General features: G+C 37.0%; 2 protein-coding genes across 4 annotated transcripts in view; one reads left to right on the forward strand and one right to left on the reverse strand.

Moving 5' to 3' along the window:
- Positions 1-1,299: 1,299 nt before the first annotated feature.
- The window catches only part of LOC113674148 (uncharacterized), a 48,260-nt gene continuing 23,429 nt past the window's right edge, over positions 1,300-26,130 (reverse strand). Inside the window, exons 1-7 of one of the 3 annotated variants that reach the window (XM_089188105.1) lie at positions 25,990-26,120; positions 22,724-22,880; positions 15,803-15,933; positions 5,267-5,483; positions 4,437-4,654; positions 2,400-2,452; positions 1,300-1,438 (exon numbers count right to left, since the gene is read on the reverse strand). In XM_089188105.1, the coding sequence (XP_089044231.1) occupies positions 4,441-4,654; positions 5,267-5,483; positions 15,803-15,933; positions 22,724-22,880; positions 25,990-26,047 (777 nt within the window). In that variant the 5' untranslated portion in view covers positions 26,048-26,120 and the 3' untranslated portion in view covers positions 1,300-1,438; positions 2,400-2,452; positions 4,437-4,440. Of the gene's footprint in view, positions 1,439-2,399; positions 2,453-4,436; positions 4,793-5,266; positions 5,484-15,802; positions 15,934-22,723; positions 22,881-25,989; positions 26,121-26,130 lie in introns of those variants that run through there. The other 2 variants (XM_089188107.1, XM_089188106.1) reach the window with 2 other exon arrangements.
- LOC113676658 (uncharacterized) lies at positions 17,273-22,182 on the forward strand. Its single transcript, XM_089188110.1, has 2 exons — positions 17,273-17,641; positions 22,078-22,182. Exons 1-2 carry the CDS (start codon positions 17,401-17,403, stop codon positions 22,101-22,103), a joined length of 267 nt encoding a protein of 88 aa, XP_089044236.1. The 5' UTR covers positions 17,273-17,400; the 3' UTR covers positions 22,104-22,182.

A 26,130-nucleotide genomic window follows, 5' to 3' on the forward strand; every position in this document is an offset into this window, starting at 1 on the left:
GACACATCAGTGAAATTTTCTTTGCTAGTACTGCCTTGAGTTAAAGAGTATTTTCCTGTTTCAAGTAGTTTCTTCCACTAGGTAGATCTCAAGTGGTATCATTCTCAACGAAACAGCAAAGACAAAAAGTGTGAAAATTTATTAATTGCACGCTAAAGGATATCATGTCAACAAAAACAATGAAGGAACTTTGTGTGAGTCAACGATTTTCTTTTGTTTTTTGGTGCAGGTTATCTGCCAGTGCTGGTAATCTGTTGAAATTTTTTTCTCATTGTTCCACAAATTGATCAATGTGGGTAATCTGCCATGTGGGTAAATGAGCGGAAATTGCAGTAAATGATTGCCTGTCAGCCTTCATGACTGTCCATCAGTCAATCAGTCATTTTGTGTACCAGTCAATCACCCAATCAATTGTCAGTCTGTAAGTCAGTTGGTCAATCCCTGTTACTTTCTGTTAGCCAGTCTGCCAGACGGTCTTAAGCCTGACAGTCAGTCATTCAAGCAGGCAGCCAGCCAGTCAGTCAGTCAGTCTGTCTGTCTGTCAGTCAGCCTATCAGTCAGTCTCAGATTAACAGTTAGTCTGTTGCATTATCATGCAGCCAGTCATTGAGACAGTCAACCACTGAGCCAGTTGGTCAATCAATTGGTAAGTCAGTCAGTCTGTTAGTCAGCCAATCAATCAGTTGGTGGATCAATCAGTTAGTCAGCTAACCAGTCTGATAGTTTATCAGTCAGCCAAATAGACAGGAAGTCAGTTAGTCAGTCTCTTAATTACATGTAGGTACTGTAGTTGACCATCCAATAATCAGTCAGTCACAATCAGTTGACAGACAGTCAACCAGACAGGTACAAGTCAATCATTCTGCCTATCTGTCTTAAGATTAGCCAGATTCTGTGTTTTTTGATGAAGATGCCTCAATTGTGGGCAGCTTCCTTTACTAGAATTGCTACCCAGCATCAGCCTCCAGGCTCATCCAGAGGTGATAAAAATAATGGTGTTTTGCTAAGACTTCACTTTGGAATTTCTGGAATTTAACAATTCCCCACACACCTTCATATTTTATTGTATCAATCTTCTTTCCCAGATACATGCTAATTTATGTACTTGGCAACTTGTCCTTTTAAAAAATTGCAAGTCAGACAGTCAACTGTGACAACAGACAATGAAAAGTGACACAGAAATCAACCTTTATCCACAGTACATTGATACACTACATGTCTGGGGTGAATTTCAAGTTTATGTCCCACATGCACTAATGGTACATGAACTAAGTCAGCAGCATCACCCATTTGCTACCTTGGAATTAAAACAAAACTTGGCTTATTTAAGACTTTGTCTACCTGGTTCAATTAACAGCTGGATTGCAAAGGAAAACAAACATCTTGAAAGAGATCTGCTTGAAGCTTGGTCCACTTGTTCACCCATCAGACATCTGACCTGGAGAAAATAAGATATATTCCTACTGATAAGTGTTAAGCCAAATGAGAATGAAGCTTAGTTCTTCTTACAAGCACATTATTTCAATATTTGGACCACCACTACTACCGATGCACCAAGTACTCCCATGAAAAACCTCTTAGTTAATGTGCAACATTTGTCAATCAAGAAACAAGCTTTTATTTTCACTCCAAACAAAACAAAATAAAAAACATGATTTTGCCACAAATATTTACTCTTTCATGTAAGTTTTTCTTTCTGCAAGCCATCTTTTGACCTTGACATCCAAATTTGAAACAGTTGGTGGATCTGAAGGTATATAGTAACCTCAATTCCTTGCAAGTCTGCTAGTCAACACGTTTGTCAGCCAAGTGTCCAATAATGACATTTTTCATTGTAGAGAATAAAGGGGTCATAGTGACAAAATTTGACTGCTGGCTTAAATTTTGAGTGTGGAGGCTTTAAGATGGCACTTCACAGTAGGCACTTTTCCCTTGTATTTGTTGCAATTTACCAAGTAATATGAGCCAAAAGTCCAGGCGATCGACAAACTCTTGAATTATTTACAATTAAAAAAAAAGTTTCCAAACTTCCGTATTGAATTACATCATAGTAGAAAATACCAGCTTAACAAAGTAAAATGTCCTATTAGTATGAATATTTGAAAATATTCCTGCCTTTTAAGGGACCAAAAATATTATCAGCACTGTAATGTTGATCACTACGTTCTTCGATTTTCAGAGCAGATGTAGTCATGGGTAAAACTACAGATCACTGGGCCACTTATTTATCCACCATTGAATGACACCATTCTGCCTCGTTCTTCAGAGCATGCCGACACTACGGATAACTAGATATGCTTATGTACAGCGATCCTTGAACATTTTTTTCTAGGTATTCTGCAGTTACTCCAATTTTCGCAGAAATATTACTATAAACGTAAAATCACAAGCCTATTTACCTCCATAAAAAGATCTCGGTTTTTGCATGTCACTCGGATCCCAGCATGGATGCCTGCAAACAACAAAAACAAATAAACCAATGCTCCAAAAACAGAACCAACAAAGGTTCTGCTTCTGACGACTTACATAGAAGCAAAACTACCAAGAAATAAGGATAAACAAACCTTCCAATTTCTCGTAAACAATTTTTCAGGCACGAACACGTGCAAAATGACTGACCTAGGCCACGCTTGCAACTAGCTTAACCTCGTTCCCAGGACCTTGACGATGTAGAAATCCAACATGGCGCAGAACGAGAGCTAGAACAGTTGATAATTTCCGAAGAGCCGGAACACGTAGTCGTCAAGAATAACGTTGGTTATAGATATACATGTCTTAACCCAGGAAAAGATAAAATGTAAAATAACAGTATACGCGAAGTTGCCTGCACAGCTCCTCATAGGCTACAGACAAAGAAGCGCGCGAAGCCGCGCGCCAAACCAGGCGGTGTTGAGCGCTTTGCAATTGTTTAGCGCTGTCTTTTTGCTTTCAAGATTCAAACCGTTTCTTCGGAAAATTTCTTAAGCGTCTCGAGACTCGATTCTTGATTATCGGTAAACACAAGAGTTGAAAACCGAAACTCGAAACCCAAGCCTCGTTCTCGAAAACTTCGACAGTTTGAGTCGAAACTGTTACATGTTAATCAGTTCCTTTGTAGTTCAGTGAAGGGATATCTGAGCACAAACTACCCACGATAACTCAGCTAGTATTACTTAAACATTACTTTTAAGGTTCTAAGATTATTTCCTTTACAGATATTTGTATACCCTTTAGTTGTAAGTAAGTTATGGAAAACAGGATACATGTAGGCTCTTACAAACAAGACTCCTGTATTCATTGCAGCAAACTCCGCATGTTGGAAAAGTATTTCAGACTTGTATAGATTCACTGGTTAAAGATTCTCAATTAGGTTTCAACACCATCAGAAATCCAGTCTCCAGTTATTCAGTGAATGGTAGCCTCAGTGTTTTGTTAATAACTATTAAGTCATTGCAAACTAAAGATTTACAACTGTACTGACACCACAAAAATGTTTTGGTCAAATAACCTTTATTTTGCCTTGAGTTAACAACACTACAGCGTGGTTTAATATTTTAGTCAGTCTTGGTGTGATGAAAGTTTATATATTTCTCAGGAAAACGTAAGAGTATCTGTTTCATTTAAGATTAAACGATGAGTTATTTTTAACTTTAAATATAATGATTGAGTCTTCTTGGTTTCATTCCCTTCTTTTTTAATCAGAGGCCTGAGAAGTTCAGCTCGTTTGTGGATGTCCACTTTTTTGGACTGTTATGGGGAAGAAAAGAAGAATTTTGTGTTTGTTGTTATTTTGATTGTTTCATCGCAGAAGGAATTTTTTCACTGTGGTTAAGACGCTACGTAAAAAAAAATGGGTAAAGTTATTTTCAGTGAGGCCCTTAACTACTGGAAAAATTGAACACGACTTAAAAAAAACATCCAAGGTTCGATTAAGCTCATAATTTCAATTCGTTGGAAACTATTTTACGACTTTAGAATGCAACTGAAGGACAACAGGAAACGATAAGGAAAAAAAAAACGTTTCCAATTGGTTTCTCATTTTAGAACTTGATTATGCTTGTTTCTGTTGGTTCACTTGATACTGTTGAAATATTGAGTTAATCTCATTTGCAACAATAGAAAAGCATCACTTTGCGCGCATTATTTGTCTAGGAGCTTGGTGTTACTCACAATCTTGACTTTTAATCATGGGATTTACCAATGGGCTGTGTTATTCCCTTTATTTTTTGAAGGAAAGAATTGTTATATTCAGTTCAAGTATTTACACCAGGTCGTAAACAGTTGTCAGTATTACACGCGCGGTTTGTAAGTAAACGGTCATTTGGCCGAGATTGATCAGGTAGCCTTAGACAACGAAAATCAATTTTCTACTACCTGCCTTCAAGTTAATTTTTGCTCAGTTTCCAGGAGAGCATGTAGAAGCTTTAATATACTGAACTTTAAATTAAGTTTCTCACTTGTTCATTGCAGATGGTACTCGCAATCTGATTGGCCCTGGCCAGAAGTGATCCAAAGGTTTTCATGTAGTACACGCGCTTGTGCTTGTATAGGATACTCCTCACCTCGCCTTGGTACGCACGGCCAATGCCGATCGCGTAAAACTGGACGCCCTTTCGTACGAACACCGAGGCCATGCGCTTGACTGCGTATGCGTGACGGCGACTCGGTGGGCCGCCTGTGATTACAACCAAAACACGCTGGATGTAAGTTGGCTCGTTAGCATAAAAAGTGTCATACGCGGCTTGTAACGCCACATCTAAACGTTTCCCTCCTCGGTTTATGTGTTGCACTTAATCGACAACACGTCGCACGGCTGTGGAAAAGAAAATGAATTCATTGTAGGCGAACGTGTGTGGCGAAGAAAACTTAATGTATAGAATTTAGGCTAATTCTCTATCTTTTAAACAACCCTCTCTGAAGTCAGGGCCTAAATAAGAATGTTTAACAAGTGAGAACTCAAGCAGTCAAAAAGGAAAGATAAACTGATTAAGTATGCAGAATATCCACTTATAAGCAAATATATTTTTATCAGTGTCAAAAAAAAAGGCAAGCTGTGGGAGAAATCAGAATATCGTGCTTAATACACCTTCAGAAAAATAACCGCCTGATTCCAGATCAAAACCATATAATGTCTATATAATGAGGTAACTTCGTGCGGTGAACACCGAATCTTTCTGAAGGAAAGCGCGAAACATTTTCAAAATTGGCGAATTTATGAATAGACCCACAAAAATGCTTTTCACAACTTGAATTTATTCACATACAGAGTATCAAGAGTCAGACATACCAAATAATGAATTGAAATGTCTGAACCTCATTCTCAGTGAAGGCAGGTTGGTGTACGGTGATGAGACCGATGCGAGACTGGTACTTAGTAATGGTGAATTTGCTGGACACAGCCTTGACAAACGCCTTCTCCAGCTGAAAGTTAGCACGGGAAACTTCATTTGATGCGTCCACCACAAAGGCAAGATCCAATGTGACCGGGCAGCTCTTGATAGGAGCTGGGTACGATAAAAAAGCAAGTAAGTCAAAATACGACGGTCTGATGTACGACATCGACTAAGTCCCTATCTTTGATCTTACATAACATGCTTTAAATTTTGTATGCTCAGAGATTTCACTCCAATTCCTAACAGCTATTAAAGGACTTCAGCCTTGCTATACGCCAAGCCTAACTTTTTTTTTTAAACCCTTTTAAAACATTGCGTATCAGAAATTTAACCCTTTGATCCCCGATAGTGACTCTTCACAGTATCACCCCTGAATCACATATTAAGGTCACGAGAAGAAAGGAAATGATCATCAAATAAAGAAACTCTTGATTGCGAAACAAATTCTCTTTGTCAGCACTATAGGAAATGTATATAGAACAGTATTGAGAATATGTATACTGATTTTAGAGTGCGAAGGGTCACGAGGATGTTTTATAGATGGGCCCGCTGCCTTTGAGTCGTTTACCTTCAACAAATTTTTCCTCACTAAAAAGGCAAAAATAAACCAAAAATGACAAATCGAATGTTGAAGAACGAAGATAATTAAGAAATAACGCAAACAACATACTAGCAAGGTGTAAGGTTTAAGAGAAGCAGAGAGCGCTACTTCTGCTAGTGCCTTCGTCACAAATCAACTCATCTGGATATCACTCAATCAAGGGGCGAACTCGACTCGGTGCAATTCCCAGTGCGTATTCTCTCCATTACCGACTAGTGTACAACGCCATAAGGAGCCACTGATCTGTTTCACAAACTTCCCTTTTCTGACTTTTCTGGAAAAGCTCCAGGGCTACTTTCTCATTCATCCAAATATTACTTCCATTTATGGAATTGGTATCCGCCGCTTTCGCCCCCTATCGAGTTCGCCCCTTCGAGTTCGCCCCTACCTTATACCGTGTTCGCCCCCACACTTTTCGAGTTCGACCCCATCAAGTCGAGTTCGCCCCTTGATTGAGTGATATCCAGATGAGTTGATTCGTAAGTTGATGAGTAAATTCTTCAGTCTTAATTTCATAAATAAAGCTAAACGGGTACAAGTCTAACAACTTAAGCAATGCTGTCGCGATGAAAGCGTGGTTTGCATCTTCTCAAGTCTGGTTGTTACACATTTCGTGTTCGTTAGATTAACCGTGTGGTTCTCTTTATCACAAGTTCAGTGTATACAGTTATTTCTGGTAACCCCAGATCCCACGTAGAGTATTTAGTTGATTCCGTCAACCCAGTTCCCAAGCAGGTTCCACGCAATTGCCGAAATTCAAAATGGTCGTCGCTGACTTGACATTTGGCACATTCTGCTAGTGCCTCCGTCACAAATCAACTCATCTGGATATCACTCAATCAAGGGGCGAACTCGACTTGATGGGTCGAACTCGAAAAGTGTGGGGGCGAACACGGCATAAGATAGGGGCGAACTCGATAGGGGGCGAACGCGGAGCAATTAATGGAATTTCATTAAAATTTGTTTATTCCAAAGTATTTTAAGTATACCGTAAGACAAATGACTAGGTTTGGCTAATTTATTGAATTGTCAGGGAGAGTTAGACTACTCCCTCGCTTAGAGGTGTATAATGGTCTTGTATGCACTTTCCTGTGTGAAGTGCCCAAGAATAATGATTCAATTTTAGAGACATCCATCATGAATTAAGCGTCTAACGATTCTGAATTTAGAGCAGTACAAACAAGAATTTTCTCGACCACCACCTAAGTAACATTTTAAACAAGGAAATTCTCAGTGCTCATGTTAAATTAATTTTGTTGCCGATTGGATGCCAAATTTATGTGACTTGGAAGAGCAAGGTTTTATTCACGTTTTTAACTTTACCAATGTAATTCGAAAATAAACTCAATCATGATCTTTAACTTAGGTGTTCAATATATTTTTGCACAAAGTAAATTAAAACTCAACGCACAATGTTTGTTTCGTCTCATGCGGCCTACATAATCCCCGTCCTTTATTCTTTCGCGTAGTATGATTAATTCACTGTAAGGGACATTTCTTACATCAAAAGAGACTTTCTATTGATTAAAAAAAGAATGATATAATCAGTAGGACACAGGTAGACAGTCCTCATTAAGTGACTGAGAGTAAAGGGAACAGATGTATCTCACCTCATTGCTTACCTTAGAAAGAAAATTTGCTCTATTTTTTACATGGATCACGTGGCAGTTCTCTGTTGCTTCCTTTTGGGCTTTTCCATGGAACTTCCCCGGGGATTAAAAAAAAAAAAAACATCTCAGTCGAGAACCAAAAATACGAATCTTGCGCAATATATATCATTCTGACTTTTTTCTCGAAAAGATCCACGTTCTTTAAACCCTCCAGGTGGACTATGTCCTCAGAAATAAGAAATGTTTTTCTGTACGGAGACGAAGAAAAAAATCTAAAGGAATTATGTATCATTCAAGTTTATGATGTCTTTGGTTACCCGACCATTCAACAACAATGGTAAATAATCACGTGGGGTAAAATTTGAAATATTATTGTGCAACAAACAGCTAGGCAGGTGCATAACAGGAATTAAATGTTCTTTGTCACTTTTCAATCAACACTCTTCGATATTTGATCCGTAAGACATCGTTATAGGACGCTTCCTTCCCATCAATTAATTTTGGACAGGATTATGAGGTGATGTTAAACATCTTTTGAAAGATGAACATATCAGCCTCTTGGAATTCAAATTCAAACGCTAATATTAGTTCAATTATCCCAAGTCGACTTCATCACGATAAGGTCGATTACATTGTCAGTGATGTTTATAAATTCATATTTGGTGGAATCGCTGGAGTATCCTTTCTTGGTAACCTTTTCCTCTGCGTCGTCATGTGCAAAAAGCGATCACTGCTCTCGAAGACGTACAACCTTCTATTGCTGAACCTTGCCATTACAGATATGCTGACAGGTAAGTATGGGAGAGCTTTCATCACCAGAATAGTTACAGAACTGTGTGAAGGTTTCACTCATTTTGTGCCCATGTAAACATCTACACACAATATAATAGTAACAAAAGAAACAGAAATATTCTACTACTTGAGTCTTTAACATTTGTTAGTAAAACGAATAGAAAGAATTCAACAGCCTTAAAACTTTTAAAACAAATGTACATGTACAATTAAACATTCGTGAAAAAAACAGTGACGATTATTTCAATATTAAATAATTCCGAAAAATGTAGTCTGTAGAAAGCCCAGAGTGTCAAAACGTAAAAGCTAATTGTTGTATGTCGCAAACTTTCTAACATTTTTCATACATCAGTTTGTTAAGGTTTGACAAAATTGGTTGCATTGATGAAAAATGTTATAGATATTTCCTTTTTCATTTTAGGGAATCGGGTTTGTTTAATTTTAACGACTGTTATCTTTGACCTTACACATAGGGACACCAAGCTTCTCATTATTAGATATGTATAAAACTGATCAGCCACTCTGTACGCTCTGATTGGCTAAAAGCATTATTGCACATTTCATCATTTCCTCGAAATGCAATAGTAGTTGTATATTCAAATTTAATAACAGAGAAAAGAGGAGAAATCCAACTATATTAAACAGCACAGTTTTAATCAGTCTGGTTAACGTTTCACATCTGTCTTTTCGATGGTAAAGAAATATTGTATTGTATTGTCTTAGCTTAAACATATTATTTTAGCAGAAAGAAACTGATTTTCAAGGAACTACATGAACCACTTAAGTTCAAATTGAGCATTGGAGTGGAGTCAAACTGTCAATTTGACTGAACTTCCTGCAAGATTACCAGCTATAAGAGGTTATTCCGGTAAAACCCACTGTCCTAATGTTTCATCATTTTAAAAGAATTGAAAAAAATGATAAGAAACTTTATACTCTAATGGGAAGGAAAAGCTCCGATTCTAAAAGTAATTGTATTTTTACTGTGCACACACCTGGGTCAAATTTAAATAGCACAAATATGGTTCCGAGAAAATTGATGAAAGAACGTCGGTAAAATATATTTAACTTTGTTAAAAAAGGGAGAAATTTATTGAAATCAATTAAAAGGAAAGAAATCAACCAGGAATAAAAAGCTAGAAAGATCGACTGATAACTAGCGTAGAGAACCGTTTGGACAGGTGTTTCAGAAACAAATAAAACGGTTACCGCGCTATGGTCCGCTGAAGTCATTGTGAAACAAGGCAGACAGAGGTATAAATTGATTAACACATCGTTCAGAGGATGAACGCAACAACGAATTTGGGCACAAACTCATCCTTTAACGAAAGTTTTATTCTTGCGTCACGTCAACATCACGACAAGGTTGACTACAATGTCAATAATGTTTACGAGATTATTTTTGGTAGCATTGCATTTGGGGCTTTCCTCGGCAACATTCTCCTTTGTGTGGCAATTTGCAAACGCCGAACATTGCTTCGAAAGACTTACAATATGCTGATGTTAAACCTTGCCGTTACAGATATGTTAACAGGTTAGACAAATCGAGCCTCTCAGTACAGTCTGCTTGAAGTCGTTATGATTTTTTAAGGGCGTTTAGTGTATTTTTCGTATTTTTTTGTAGAGATGAAAGGTGTGTTTCCAATGTAGGATATATGTCTGATGCAGTAGGTGCGCATACTCATTCAAAGTAGTGTGAACATCAGGCAAATCACGGAATTTGAAGGCCTACTCGTTAAAAATTTTTGACTGCTTATGTGTGAGCGTTTTCGTTTAACTCTTTAACCATTCCTTTGATTAGAGAAAGACCAAGAGCATTAACAAAACCATTTGAAAAGAAATACAGAGCATTACTTATAATACATAACACTGAAACGCTGTCTCTGCAAGAAAAACTGCCTTATATTTATATGGTACATTTAGAATCAATTTGGAAGACTTACATCAACATTTGATTAAGGACGGTAAAGTTGGAAGAAAAATAACAGCGAGTCTTATATCGCCATCTCTACATAATAAGTAGTAATAATTCGCTAAATTGGTCCAAAAAATTAGTGATGACATATAATTAACAATCTCTGAAGGTAGAGAGTTCCATTCGCAAAGGTCCTAAGAAAAAAAGATGATCACCATTCTGACTCTATTTTAGGAAAAAGAGACCAGAAATTTGCATAGAAAGAAAGTCATCTTGTATTTGTGGCCAATTGCAATAAACCACTTTCTAATTGGAATCATTCTAAACACTAAACGACAGTTAAATATTTATGGCTCTCTGGCCGTTATCTTGCTTGAATTCGAGACGAAAAAGTATTGAAAGGTAATGTCATCGTGAAGGATCACACAGGAACACTTAAACTGAGAGCCTCAATGTTTATACTTTATGAAAAGAAATATAAAAAGTTAAGAATTGTGAATTCAGATCATGGCACTTTTTCCCTTATAAACTGTTTTTGTCATCTTCTCGATAATCTACAGACCTCAAAGGCTTCTTTCATCGACGAAATATTACGTATTTTTAACACTGCTATCATGAATACAGTGACGAGTTGTCGTTTGTAGTGACGACTGTTTGTCGCAATTCAAACATCAACGGAAACGTGTCAAAGAACTTTGAAAAGTCAAAGGGAAATGATCGAACGAACAGCTCGGGATATCAGGGGTAGCTCATGATAAATATCTAGAAATTACGTTCTATGGAAAATAGCTTTCAGTTCGAGTTAAAAGAATCAGAGTGAGCAAAGCTCAGCTGTATATGGTGATCTCGCACTGTCAAATGTCAAAATGAAAGGCCATAGGTTATTTTTCTCCCCTGTTTACGCTCATGTAATGCACCCGGCTCCTCTTTACATATTTACTTTCACCTTTGTTGTCAATTTAATGAAACTTTCATTTAAATGTTGAATGTCGCACAAGTTAGAAAAAAAAATGAAATTTTCGGCTACGATATTTTCAAATTTAAACTCCATTGCTGAGTTAAAAAAAGACAACTTGACAAATCTGTCTGTATATTTACACAAGTGTGAAATTAAAAAAAAATAATAATAATTTTCTATTACATAGCCCCTTTCCTTCCGTCTTAATCTATGTGGAAAGCAAACTCCCACCGACTTATTGACTGAATCATTGGCTTATGTCTTGATCGATTTCCTGACTGACTGACTTGTCAACTGGCACACTGGCGTCAGGCTGACTGCATAGCTTGTTGACTGACTAGCTGAGTGACTGACTGACTGGAACAGTCGGACCTACTCGTTTAACGCATCGAATGCGACTTCCTTGATGTCTAACAACGTGTGATAAATAATTCAGATTCAACGAAGTCTTTAGGTTAGTGTTTTGCTGACACCACCTTATGTGCTCGGAAGATACAATTATTATTCTTTACATACAACCGGGAAATTATCATACAATTATTACATCATAAGCAACCGTTTTATTTCATAGTCGATGTTAGCAAGGTGATTTATTCTCCATACAAACAACGAGAACAAACGTGTTTTCTTGCATGTTATAAAGATTTACAGCTTGTTGTAATTTGTTTACATTTGAGACCAAATCCCAAGAAATGGTGGCTGGTTTTATACGGTCAAGCAAACGGCTGCAAGCAGCCGATAAGTTTCTGTCAATCTAAATTATTCAAAATTTGTAGTAGTGATGTCGACCTTATTTCATTGGAGAAAATCAATACGCGCAATTCAGCAATTTCTATTGTCTTTTCCTTGCTCTACATGCAGCCACCACGACAATGACTCGGGGTAACTTAACCTCAAAAACAAATTTCTCGAGGGGCAACGAAAGTTTCCTGCCCCCAGCGAACCAATTCCAAGGCAAAGTTGAAATATTTCGAGTTCTCTTCGGAAATATCGCATTTTTCTCTTTTCTGGGAAATGTGTTTCTATGTGTGGCCATCTACCGGCGTCGCCAGTTGTTACGAAGGACTTACAATATTCTTGTTTTGAATCTTGCAGTCACAGATGTGTTCACAGGTTTGTTACATTTACTATAAACATGATACATTAATTCACATTCGAATTAATCGAGGTATTAAAAAAACACATAGTAAAACTGATGATTAACGTTATACTGTGTAAAAACCACCACCATACAAATTGCAATTTGTTCGCCTTCCATTTCTCGGTTAATATCCTAGGTCACTTTTTATTAAACAAAACCCACTATTCAAATATTATCTGAAATTTGGATTTTTTATTATTTGAAAAGTACCATCCTAGAAAAATAGATTTCATATTAATTCTCCACCACTTAGAACGAAATCGTCATCGCTACAAAATGAGAGCGTGGGTTGAGGATTCATTACCCATCATTTTATAGAGAATCAGACACTAAGATCGTCAGGAGTGGTGGCTTTGATTCTTGTAACTAAGGACAATAAACCTGCTATGTACTACGCCTCATAACTCAGCTCAACTCGTTTTTTATCTCTTAAGTTAGATGAAGTAAATATTTCATTTTTATCATCTTAAGCCAGGATCAAAATTTCCTGTCGTGTTTGTGAAGTATGATGAGAGCTAACTGCTACGCTTATCGGCAGAATAGATTCGTAAACTTCAACTTCTCCCTATTACAAAAATAGTAGGACTGGAAGATTCAACTTTTAATAAGAAAACAACTGTATCTCGTTGACTTCAGTGCATAATATAAGCGTACAGAAACGTCAAGAAGCTGTCACAACGAAAGAGCTTTTTACAATAAGGGTGACAGGTTTATTTGGAACGATATCAACGTCACCGTATGAAGTTCAGTGCCAAATAAGGATGACTCCATGATCAAAAAATCAGTGAGTTAAAAATATATCTGCCATATTGAGATCTTTAGACATACAAACAATAACAGGTGAACATGAAGTAGCTCAAATGATCACTCATCACTCTTAGGAAGTTTGTATCGTAAATCACGGTCCAAAAAACTAAGCAATCAACGGAAATTGATTTGTACTTCTTTCGCACAATTCTTTTGACACTGGATGATTTTTGAATATCTGATCGATTACTCACGAACTGTCTCGTTAGTGCTTGATGCAGTAGAATTTTTTGCAATGAAGTTTTGCGACAGAGTCACTCGAGAATTACGACGTTTTATCAGTTGGTGAAAAAAAACCTTATCTTTCCTTTAATTAGAAGAGTTAAAGCACAAAAAGTTGAGAAAACTTCTCCTCAGATTCATTAAATAAAAGGATAACATGGGTGAAAGCGATAACAAATTACTTTATCCCATGCGGTCCCTATCACTGCCGCATTTCCATTGTTAGACATATACAAAAAAGTTTTATCTCACCGCAGTGATCTTAATGTGAATAGTGCTATTAATATATGATCATGGCCGTAAGCGAAATGGTTTAGACCGACTTCCGTTGCATATCAACCCTCTGTACAGATTTCATTTTGACATATGCAAAGGGAATTTCTTTAAGCAAATCAACGTAAGGCATACAAAGCAGTTGGCAGCTTTATAAACAAGAGGTATTGAAGACATATTTGTCTACCGACTCTAAAACGACGTTTATTACGAACCTTCCTTGAGATAAATTGAATATTTTTCTGCTTGACGGAATTGAGAATAATGAACAACGTATCTGCTACACTTGATGGTGCAAGTAACCAAACTGTTCATAGCAACGTTTCCGTTGGAGCTAGAGACCACAGTGTAATAATGAAAACATCGTTTGGATTAATCGCTAGCCTTTCGTTTTTTGGCAACTTGCTTCTTTGTCTGGTCATTTTTATGAAGCGCTCAATGTTGAAAAAGCCGTACAATATTCTTATTTGCAACCTGGCCCTTACTGATATGCTCACAGGTATGTTTTAATAGATCAGTAGTGCGAGCATCTGTTTCACAGAGTCACACAACAATAGTAAATGTGACATGATGTGCCAATTGTTCGACTTTCGTTACAAAAATAATAACCGATCTATTTCCAATAGAATTCTTGTTACCTTTGTTTTCCTTTCGAGAGGAGAAATATTCCAATATTCCATTAAAAAATCGCCATTCAAACATCTTTTTCTGTTTTGTTTTCGATGTATCTGGGTCTTTGACATTTATGTCAGCCTTGTAGACCAGATATTTGTTCAGCTAGACATCTTTCCAGCTGAACAACTTGCACTGCACCCAGTGTGGAAAGTCACCGATTTAGATTATGCTTTGGCTTTTTAAAGTGGGAGATTGTACTTTCGCTTCATCGTTTAATGAAGGGTGATAGGTAACATGGATCAGCAAGTAGCGTCTAAGTAGATACTTCATTTAATCAAAATCCAAAATGTTATTAAGCAGACTACAAACTCCATCAAATTTAAAGTCTGAGAAGTTACGCCTGCTCTTCTTTGTTTGGACGAAACACATGCCGCACTTCTCAGTTGGACCTGCGCCTATCCTTTGTAAACATCGAAAACTCAAATAAAATTTTTCGCTAGAGCTGCAGATCACCAAATCTTACATTGGTTAAATAAAAAAAGGACAAAGAGTAGGACAGACTAAAACCACAATCACCTTGATCCTCAAAAAGTAATTCTTTAAGTTTGTGGCGCAGATATAAAATTAATATAATAATGGAGACAGTGATATTTTGATTTTTCAAACAGGGATCTTCCTTGTTGTTACACCAGACTACCTGATCGACAGGAAAAACTTTCCCTACCCAACTGGACTCGGAGGAGAGATTTACTGCCGTTTGATTGGTTCAACCTACATTCTGTTTATCTTTGGTAAAGCTTCAACTTCCACGATTATGTGCCTGGCTATAGATCGTTGGTACTCCATAGTGAAGCCCATACACTACAAAACAGCATTCAGCAAGCGACGTTTGTACCTGTACATAACTTTAATCTGGGCCTCTGCCGCTATAACTCAGATCAATGAACTCTTTATCACCACAACGGAAGATGGCGTTTGCACATTCGTTACTCCATTCTACGGAGAAAGGACGGAACGGATCCTAATTCTTCTTCACGTGATCATCACGTTCTACATACCGAGCATAGTTACTTGGATAACCTTTGGAGACATTTGGTCGCACATGCGCCAACCCAACATTCGCCGCCATTTGAATTCTCACAACAAGGCCACCAAGCGGTTACTGCGCATGTGTGCACTAGCAGCCTTCTTTTTAACATTATGTTGGCTTCCGGCAGAAACATTTTTCATTCTATACAAGTTTGAAATTTTGAAACTTCCCTTTGAATTCTACTTATTTACCAATATTTTAGCCATGTCTAACTCCTGCTTAAATCCATGGATTTATTGCCTCAGTAACAGAGAATACAGAAAAGAGTTCATCCGACTTCTATGTTGTTTTAAAGTAACCATGGAAATCACCAACCTCGGTGTGTACTTTGGTTGGGTTCGAAAAAACAGATCACGATACTCTCTTTCAGTTGATCTTGAGCAATCAAGTTCAAACGGTAATTTACCTGCCGGCCCTTGTGTTATCAGGCTTCGTAAGATGCAGCAAGAGTCCAGTTTGTCAGCCATGACGTCTTTCAGCAACATAGCCTGTTCCGATGCTAATTCGTCAGAATTTACACCGCATGGTTCGGTCATCCTGCAGGTCAACAACACCATATAAACGCTTTCATACATACAGCAGTCATTCGGAGAGCTTCTGCTTAATAACTCTGGAAGGTAGTTGCAAATAAATATTTCGACAAGAGAATAATAGAGAAAAGCCTTTGAGAACCTTAAACATTAGATCATAGTTGTTCGATTATTGGACCATTTCAATACTGGTATCTATAACTATGCAAGAGCATTGTGGAACTCTGACGATGTAAGCGCAGGGAAATTCCCATTAAAAACAAACAGCAACAAAAAAACAATCCACCTATATCATGATTTTATTGTTGGCAAATAACCCAAACTATTTTAACATGCACCAATCACGACGTTTTAGGGCAAAGAAACAAAAAAAAGTGGAACGTGAGGAAAGCTACTGTGAAGATTTTTAAAAGGCCTTAACTTTGGAAATTCTGTAATATGCACTGTAAAACGGTTGATTACCGGAACATCTATGACAGCTATTTTCGATTATAACCTTCGTCAGATAGTTAATCGTATGCATGAGTCAGTTGTGAAGGAAGTTGAGTACACGCATATCGCAGAATCTATTGTCAAGAGAGAACTAAATTGAAAGTCTGTTTACAACTCTCTAACTACGTTGGCGCGCATTTTTGAGTTACATGTAAATAATTTTCTTGGATTTAGATCATGTAAGTGTTGTTTATTTTCTGTTATCGACATCTAGTCCCCTTCGAAATTTCGTAATCTCTGTTTCTCCTGGCTTTTAGATCAAAATCACCCATTTCCTTTGCTCGACATCTGCTACTCCCACGAGTTAAAAGATCTCGATGACTAAATTAAACGCAGGTGATATTCAAATATGTGTCTCTTCCCCCCAGCAAAAACGTGACTTCTCTATGAAGTCAACATCTCTCAATGGAGATATTGTTACGATATAAAAGTTGACGTGTCCACACAAAAAAAGAACCTTTTCATCACAAATAACTTTTTCTGAAGGTAAATATATTTCTTAGAAAATAACTTGTTGTCAAATAAATGCTATATTAGACAAAAGAATGACATCATCGCAGAATGTTCGCGGAGAATAACAAAATAATTCCTTGAGAAAAAGTACATGAGGAAATTTCCTCTTTGTAAGTAATGTTTTAGCTCCCTGTCGATGTAATCTCCGATATGTACAATGCCAGATACATTGATATAATTAAAGCCTGCATTAAGTGTGTCACCAGCCTCTTAAATCTTATAGTGAATAATAATATTCTCGTATTGGTGTGTGGTTTTCACTTATCTTCTGCATAAGAAGCGTCTGAACCAACCGTCGTACTTTAATCTGTCATGTTGTGCTTCAAAAAATGTAAATTCACGACGCGCGACCATAAAATTACCGGATTTACGTAGCCACGCTTGACCTTCAATATTATTATTTTCTTAGATCATCAAATAGCAAAAGAAAATTCAAAGAATTCGTTTATTGCGTAAACGAAAACTAAGAATGTTCAACAAGACTTTGAGTTCTGGAGTTACTAACGAAACTGAGATTGACTCCATTTTCAACGAAAATGGCGAAATTTTCGATAATAGAATGATTGCGAAGGTTTCCTATGGAATAATTGGGGTTCTCGCCTTCACCAGTAACTTGGTGTTTTTTGTCGCAATGAATCGGAAAAAGAAGACGCTAAAAACCGGTTATGATATATTGATAACCAGCCTAGCAATCGCTGACATGCTCACGGGTAAGAAAACTAGCATGCGTTGTGTTGTTAGAGTCAGTAATTCTATGAATAATGACCATTCCAGACTCAATATTGTTGTAGTGGTAATGGTAAATGTGTAAGAAACTGTAAACTTATTAAGAATTCTATTTCTTGAAATTTCCATAATTTATTTTTAGGAAGAATTAGTTACAACGCAATCACAGTACGATGATTTTGGACTCTGAAGGGAAACTCTTTCATTAATCAAGTTTTTATTCCTCTATTTCCTCCTTATAGTTCTTACTCTCTGTATGAGGAAGGCGGAACATTTACTAGAATTATTTCTTGTTAATGTTTCAGGTCTATTTATAATAGTCACACCCAACTACGTCATAGGCATGTCTTTGTATTCAGTACCAGGCGGCATAGCTGGTGAGATATTTTGTCGAATGATATTTTCTAAATTCTTCATTTTCACCTTCGGAAAAGGATCGGTGCTGACTATCACGTGTCTGGCTGTCGAGAGATGGTTCGTTTTGTTAAAACCATTACACTATCAAAAGACCTTTTCTCACCGGAAACTCATCAAATACATTGGTTGTATCTGGTTCAGCTGCGCTTGCCTTCAGAGTTATAAGCTGTTCTACGTAAAATACTTCCAACATTCATGTTTTTTCATTCCTTTACCTCTCGCCAAGAGTCAGGAGACTGCTGTGGTAATAATTTACGTGTCTCTCACGTTCTTCCTTCCAACTTTCATCACATGGGCTGCCTTTCTTCATATATTTGTTGAAATAAAGAAGTCTAACGCTCTTAAAGAGAATCGAGGAAAAATAAACAAACGTCGATTGCTTAGGATGTGGGCAATTATGTCTCTAATATTGACAGTATGTTGGTTTCCAACAGAAGTTTGCTATTTGATAAACCAGTACGGATTTCCTATTCTAAACTTCGGCACTCCATTTCGTGAGTTTACAGTAGCGCTTGCTCTGGCAAATTCTTTTGTGAACCCTTGGATTTACGTTGTGTCCAACAGAAAATACAGACGAGCAATAATGACATTCTTAGCTTTATGTCACCAAGATAACAGTATGTAATACTACGTGTGATATGATTCGAACCACGGGTATAATGCTAATGTTGCATCTGACCTTGAAATTAATTTCAACGGTTTCAGTTACAAGTTAGACCGGCCAGACAAAGAAACACAAAACCTCTAAAATGACAATAGTGACAATACTCACCTGCAGCGACGAAAGAAAAAAAACTCTTAAAAATAAAAGCTTGTGAATAATTTTCAGATATAATTTACTGCAATCAGTATTTGTAATGTCAGTTCTTTTCGGTGGTAAAACAATATATATCATCATATGAACAAGTTTGTTTAAGTCTTTACATCCTCCCCCCACCCCCCTCCCCACCAAAAAAATGCCACTCTATTTCCATTTATCACGAGCTTTACCTGGACCGATTCTAAGTTATACTGAAATTTGCTAAAAATATGCGATATTTGGATTTTACGGAAATATTACTGATTTGTAAAACTTTGCTGTGTGCTCAAAATGAGATGAAACGGTGCTGGTTTAAACCTAAACCATAACTTAATTATCTAATTGCTGCATGAGCTTGCCTTTTTTCGCGCTTTTCATGCAAAGTTAATCTCAGTGCCTCTGGTCTGGGGACTGATCTCCGCCACGCAGGGTTATTAACACTCGTTTCAGTTTTCGTGAATTTTCTAGAACAAAGAAGTAGATTTGGGCGAAAAAAAAGGAGGAAACCTCCTAGATCACGTTTGCAAACTCCTGAGTGTCCAAGCAAAATATGAAGGTTTTCAATTTTTTGACCAAATACCGCGATTGTCGACTTTCGTATGGTCATCTTAGACGAATCAAAACAAAGTAGTCCAAGGTTAAACTCTAAGTATTTTTCACTCTATCATAGGGAATCCTCGTAACATCTCTCCAAGAAGAAACTATCTGATCTAAGAATGAAAGCCTTCTATTCTATGTATTTGTTTATATATTTCGTATTGATTTATGTAGACCAGAAGTATCATTCATCAATATCACTCTCTATTTAAAAAAAATGTATCAAAATGGGAAGAGTTTTAAAATTGTCTTACAACCTGAATACAGAGTGATGTCAAATTCACTCATTGAGTTACTGGGTATGCGCGAACCGTCGGCAGATGACAATTTATTGTAAAAAAGCTAGGGAATTTGATTAAGAAAAGAAGCCATAAGTTCTCCTGAATCAGACCAGCTGTTTTTGGCATGCATGATGCCACGCTTCCAAGGCTTATCATCTGTAGGGCAACCTATGCTCAGATTATACAGTGATAATTAGCATTTCAACTAAGTGGATAATTTTGAAAAGGGTTTTAGTGATTAAAAAAAACCAAATGATTCAGCAATTTTGAGGCGACAAGCTATCGTGGGTGTAACTGATTGTATTGTAATAACAGGCTCCTTACTTTGTCAACAGTATAATTTATCATTGTCCTTCATGGCTTAAGATGTTGCGAATTGAATAACCAAAGTAAAATAAATTGATAATGGTCCATGTCAAAATAAAACACATCGCTAAACAAAGCTTTCGTTCGTTCAGTTGGCTAGAGTCTCTCTGTTTTGGAACATACGCCTCTGACGGGATTCCAAATTTTAAACTATTATTTTGTTCAAAGAATCATGTAGAAGAAAAACCTTAGGCAGGTAAGAGTGCAAAAAAATAAGAAACAATCAAGACAAAAATAAATACTGGCTTAACTGTAGGTCAATCAGGATAGCAGGCGGGCAACTGTTTTTGAAACACACCAACTTGATCACCCTCTAAGTTCCATTTTGTCAACAAAATCTCAGAATGATCCTCGATTAGGTTTCGGCCAGAGTAACCGGATCAAAACTGAAAAAAACGTTTCCAGTTTCGCTTCTACCGAATGCTTTATTACGATTCTTGCCGCACAATTAGCATAACAAGGTGAAGAATGAGCGCCAGCTTCCTCCTTTTAAAAAGATTGTGTAAACAGAGCACAATATATTACTTAGGAAAACGCGAATTGTCCGGTAAAAGAGTTTGTTCTGCATATCCGATGCTCGGGGATCTTGAAAGGGGGGATCCTAAACAAATTAGTAATGTAAAGCACTTGAGAAGATGAAAATCGCTGCTTGTAAATCGTAGATGCACATAACAAGTGGCCAATTCACTTGAAAGAAATCAATGGCGTTAACAGCGATAACTTGCAGCTAAACATTTCTTACGGTAAGCTAGTCAAATGCATTATCATTTGATCAGGGGTATGTCTGTGCCTCTTTTTGATACTTATCTCTCTCCTCCTCAGAAGCAATCATTCACATTATTAGAACGATCAAGATATCCATGAAAATAGTGAGATATCATGTAAAAAATCACTTATCTATTTGACTTGTAATCCGTGGCCTCAACTCTTGTAAACAAGCGAAAGGCAAACACTCTCTAAGAGTGAAAATATATTAGGTAACATAAATTGATTTCCATGGAAATAATAGTTTTGGATGAGCGTTTGGATATCATCGAGTCATGAAAAATGGAAAACTTTGGAAATTTCTGTGGTTTAAACACTTAAATGGTATTTCGCGAAAAACCCAAACAGCCAACCATAAAACCGGAAACTGACTTACAAAAACCTTACAAAAACAACAGCTCTCTTGGTACGGTAAAATACCGAAGAAGAGACGTATAGGTGAGAATGGATTAGCTTGTATCTAATTACCTGCTGCAAGATGTCTTTTTCAAGTTAAGTAGCTTTCTTTCATGAGCACAAGACAATGGTTCCGTCAATAGGAAATTTCGATAATCAGGAGAAAATCCCAAAAAACCCGTGACGAATTCCTCGATTGAATTGAGGATATGCCTGAAAACAGCTATTGTAGTTTTTCTAAAAACGATGAACCTAATTAAGAAACAGGTGTATTTCACGATCGCTGAAAAAAGCTTGCATATTAAGTTTTAACTCAAATAGAAAGTAGCCAAGGGAAGTTTCAGTCCGCGAGAGATACTAAACTTCCATTTGTACAACGGAGGGATTCTAAAAAAGGAAAAAGTGATTACGACCCGGCACACCATCATCATGTCAGTATGAGTATGAGATCCACAGAAAGTAAAAAAAAAAAGGAACTTTTTAATTACTCTGAATGAGTTGCAGTTGATAAGGAGATGGTTATCATGATTAACTCACTGTTCGGTTTCTCAAGCAAGACTTACTGATACATTGTTATCGTTTAGTAGGATCTTTTTAAGCGTTGTATCTTAAAGTTTCAAAACATTGTTTAAAGATCACTTCAGATGTTAGAAATAACATAAATCCTTCAGTTGAGTTTTTTTTCAAGAGAACACTTTTCATATAAAAAAATCTATGGTGTTTTAACTATATAACATCAGCAATAGAGAGGCCATGATTCTGAAGATATTGACCTACAAGTGTCTTACTATTTTTTTAGATGATCTACAGCAACAGATCCGATAATTCTACCAACAACTCTACATCCTCGCCTTTGGCTTATTCTTTCCTTTTGCGGATAGCCTTCGGCATAATTGCACTGACGGCGTTTGCGAGCAACGCTCTTCTATGTGTGGTAATAATGAGAAATGGTAAGATGCTCAGGTCAGCTTACAACCTGCTTATATTCAGCCTGGCTATTACTGACTGGCTGACAGGTAATTTACTTAATTTACACTCTACCCTTGAGGTTATATTAAAAGGACACAAATTGTCTTAAAGGACAGATTATGTATATACTTGTAAACACCTACAAATCTTTGAGTCAAGTTACCACGCAACTGCATCTCTTTCTTTGAGCCCGGAAGGAAGGCTTGTCATAAAAACCGAAATAAAGGTAAATCGTTCAAAGCGCCTGCCTTGTGTGAAAAAAAAATCACTCTGTTTTTCATGTGTATGAATGTATTTCTCCGCTAAGTTCATTCTAGTGTATCAATGTTTAGAATCCATATGTATCTATTAGTTTGAAATGTAATCCTTTACGGTGTTTACGGGTCAGTGTGAAAGAACGTTCAATTTATAGCTGTAACAGCACTTTCTTCTATTTGGTATTTATAGGAATATTTCTTGCGGTAACACCCAATTACCTCATCGCCCTCGACTCGTACCAGGCTCCACCTGGCAAGTTGGGTGTGATCTTCTGTAAGATCATTGGTTCCCAGTACTTTGTCTTCCTCCTAGGCAAGATTTCTGTTTTCTCAGTTACAAGCCTTGCCTTGGAGAGGTGGTACTCTGTGGTCAAACCTATAAAATACAAGTTAGCATTTAAGAAACGACGAGTCCTTATCTACCTTGGTATCATATGGTTCATTTGTCTGCTATCACATGTTTTTCTCCCATTTGGAATGACCCTCTACAAAGACAAACTCAGGTGCATTTGGGTTAGCACTGACTATCCCCAAAAGTTCTTAGCAATCACATACACAATTGTGACATTTTTCATCCCAACCACAGTAACGTGGGTTACGTATTTACATATATCTCTGTCGTCAAGGAGTTTTCCAGGAAGACACAACAAACGCGTCAGTCGTACTCGATTCAAGCTTCTACGCATGTGCATCATAGTAGCGTTATTGTTAACTCTCTGTTGGTTTCCAAACCAGCTTTACTTCGCTTTATCAACGTTTGAATTCGTAAAGCTTGAGACACCTTTCCACCACTTTACAATAGTCTTAGCCATGTTCAATTCATCAATCAATCCAATAGTCTATTGCTATACCAATCAACAATATAGAAGAGGCTTTAAGTCTATATTGTGTCCCCTTTTTAATTGTTTCCTGTGGAAAAGAAAAGGCAGTTTTACTTTAACTCACGATCAAGGATTGCGGTCGCAGGAGGGGGACAGAAATAATCAAGCGGAGGTTTTTGACGGTGGAGTTTTGTTGGGGTTTCATTATGTTAACTACGGATGTGAGCTGCAGCTGCAAGACTCTAGATAATATTTGCCAAAGTGTTTGCCATGATAAATTCATGGTAATAGTTTGCTTATGAAACTTTTCATTTACCTGCCAAGACTGTTAACATATCTTTCACAGTCAAGCTGAAGACGAGGTGATTATACGATGAGTGCAGGAATTGACGATGTCGGAGTATAAACGATAATTGTTGATGTATCACAAAATATTTAAGTCAATCGCTTTAAAAATTTCAGCTAAATTAAGTGAAATAAGTTACAGTAATGCCAACATCTTTAGAACTCCTAGAATGGGCAACCGCAGTCCAAAACTAGTCAGACATACTTGACTGTCAAATTAGCGGGTCTATTCTGTTTAAGACTCCTGAGTAACTTTTATGATCAGCGATAAAACATACAGTGGACAGAGCAGATGTAGTCTTGCGATCAAGCTCAATAAGTGACATTAATTTTGTAGCTTTATTTTCCTGCTTTTGTGTATGATAGTTCTGGCTAACAATAAAAGAAAGTAATAATTTTAAAATATTGATATGACTGCTCGAATCAAGCACTTCACTTGGACTTTGCACAACTAAAACTAATGTGCATACGATATGAATTAGAACTTCTATATGCTTACTTGAGTGTCAACGTCAACGATTGGGCTGCACAATTAATATAAATTATCACTGTGTATTGTTTAGAGGCCTCCTTCCTGGGATGGATGTCTTTTTGTCACATTGCTATAGGACTGAAGAGTTCTTCAGCAAAAAAAAAAAAAAAAAAAAAAAAAACGAATGGTCACATCTATGAGTGCCATTGAAGATTTCTAGTAACGACTTGCTGGCTTTCTCAGCACAGTTCTCGCCGTGCTTATCTCATGGTAAGTCCATGGTTGGCTGCTTCAATTCTACAACAGATACGAGATAGAATTCAAAGAGCTGCTAAGAAAACGATTGCTAGTGACGGTTTTTTCCATTCATTGCTAATTGAAACGATCTCTGTGAAGGTGTAACACATTCGTTACGCTTTCAGCATGCGATCAAGATGTTTAGTGACTAAAAAAAAAGGAAAAGGCAAAAAGCAATAAACATCTGCTCTACTATCATCTGACTTTAGATCGGTTGAATTTGTTGTGCCATCCACCCGAAGTCAGTAAGAATATATATCATAATATTGCTTTTACACCAAAAATGCTCTCATTACTAAGAGAGAAACACAATTAGATTACTGTACCATATTATGTACCTCTCATGTTTATCCTTAGGAGTATGGATACTGAAAACAAATTTGGCTGTTTCAAGTCATATACAATATAGCATGACGTAATATTAGGCATTTAGCAAATACGATATTGGAAAACGAAAAGCTGCTTAAACTGAAGAATGCTAAGTGAATGCTGGTCTATCAATCATTTTAATATCCTTTAAGATAATATTTTTGGTTAATTCCCGTAGCATTTTTTTGTCGCAGCAAGCAGACAAATGTTTACGTTGCCTTGTATAAGATTATAATTACCATTTCTCATAGAAAATATCTGAAGGACAGGAAAAAACCTTCAAACCTCCCAATTAATATCACTTTAACTTAAGCTATTATGCTGAGGATACATGTCCTTCATAAATTGCTGAGTAATTTGATATCCGCTCCCCTTGTTCCTTTTTTTCACAGCCATGATGTTACTTACTAAGCGTTGGTGAGTCACAAAAGTTGATAAGCCAAACTAATATGGTTTTGGTCGCTCAAGTTAAGTTACTTTGCTGGCACAGAATAGAAAAACCGGATTATTCCATCATTATGTATGTAATGTGGCATAATCGCACATAAATCATAGTTCTCCTAACAACGTTGACATTCCGTTCTTACAATGTTAGCTTCATTCAATTTAATCTGGTTCTCTGGCCAAAGGGCTCAATTCTGTAGTTTTCTTATTGAATTAAGTTAACACAACGACCAGAGAGGTTGCTACGACGAGCAATTGAACAGAGATATTTTTAAAGGCACTTCACATCTCATTAAAGATATTTTATGTTCGAAGGGATATTGGAGTTGCCGTGCCAGATTCGCATGGTCATGGAGTCAATGCCTTTAGAACTATAGCGCAGCAATAAATTTATTTCTTCTAGGAACTACTCACACAGAAGAAAACATTGATTGAAGAACAAGCGAAAATTCTCAAGCCTTTTTCAGTGGATTGTTACTTAATATCGCAAATTAATTGTACTGCTCACAGTAAAGCTTGAGGTTAAGTGGGTCACTTGAGTCTGTGGTTGGGAGAAACCAATGTGCGCTAAGGAAAGAATACTTACTAGAAACGAAAACGTAAAGTCCAAATGGTGGCTACCTATATTGAAATTAGTTTATGCAGCAACGACTGGAGACCGATGAGAAACAACATCGCCGAAGTCATTTTGCATCAGTTACCATCGGCCTTTGCCAAATAAAATCGAGAAAACCCACCTTTAAAACAAATCAGAAATGGGAAGTAAACAGTAGAAATATATTCACACGTTATCATTCTGCCAAAAGTGTACAAAGTAGCTTTCCGTGCATGACAGCCGAGAACAATCCAAATATGGGCCCCCTTGCTGAAAAACTTGC

Source organism: Pocillopora damicornis, chromosome 11 (genome assembly GCF_964200805.1).
Source record: "Pocillopora damicornis chromosome 11, jaPocDami1.2, whole genome shotgun sequence".
Taxonomy (NCBI): Eukaryota; Metazoa; Cnidaria; class Anthozoa; order Scleractinia; family Pocilloporidae; genus Pocillopora; species Pocillopora damicornis.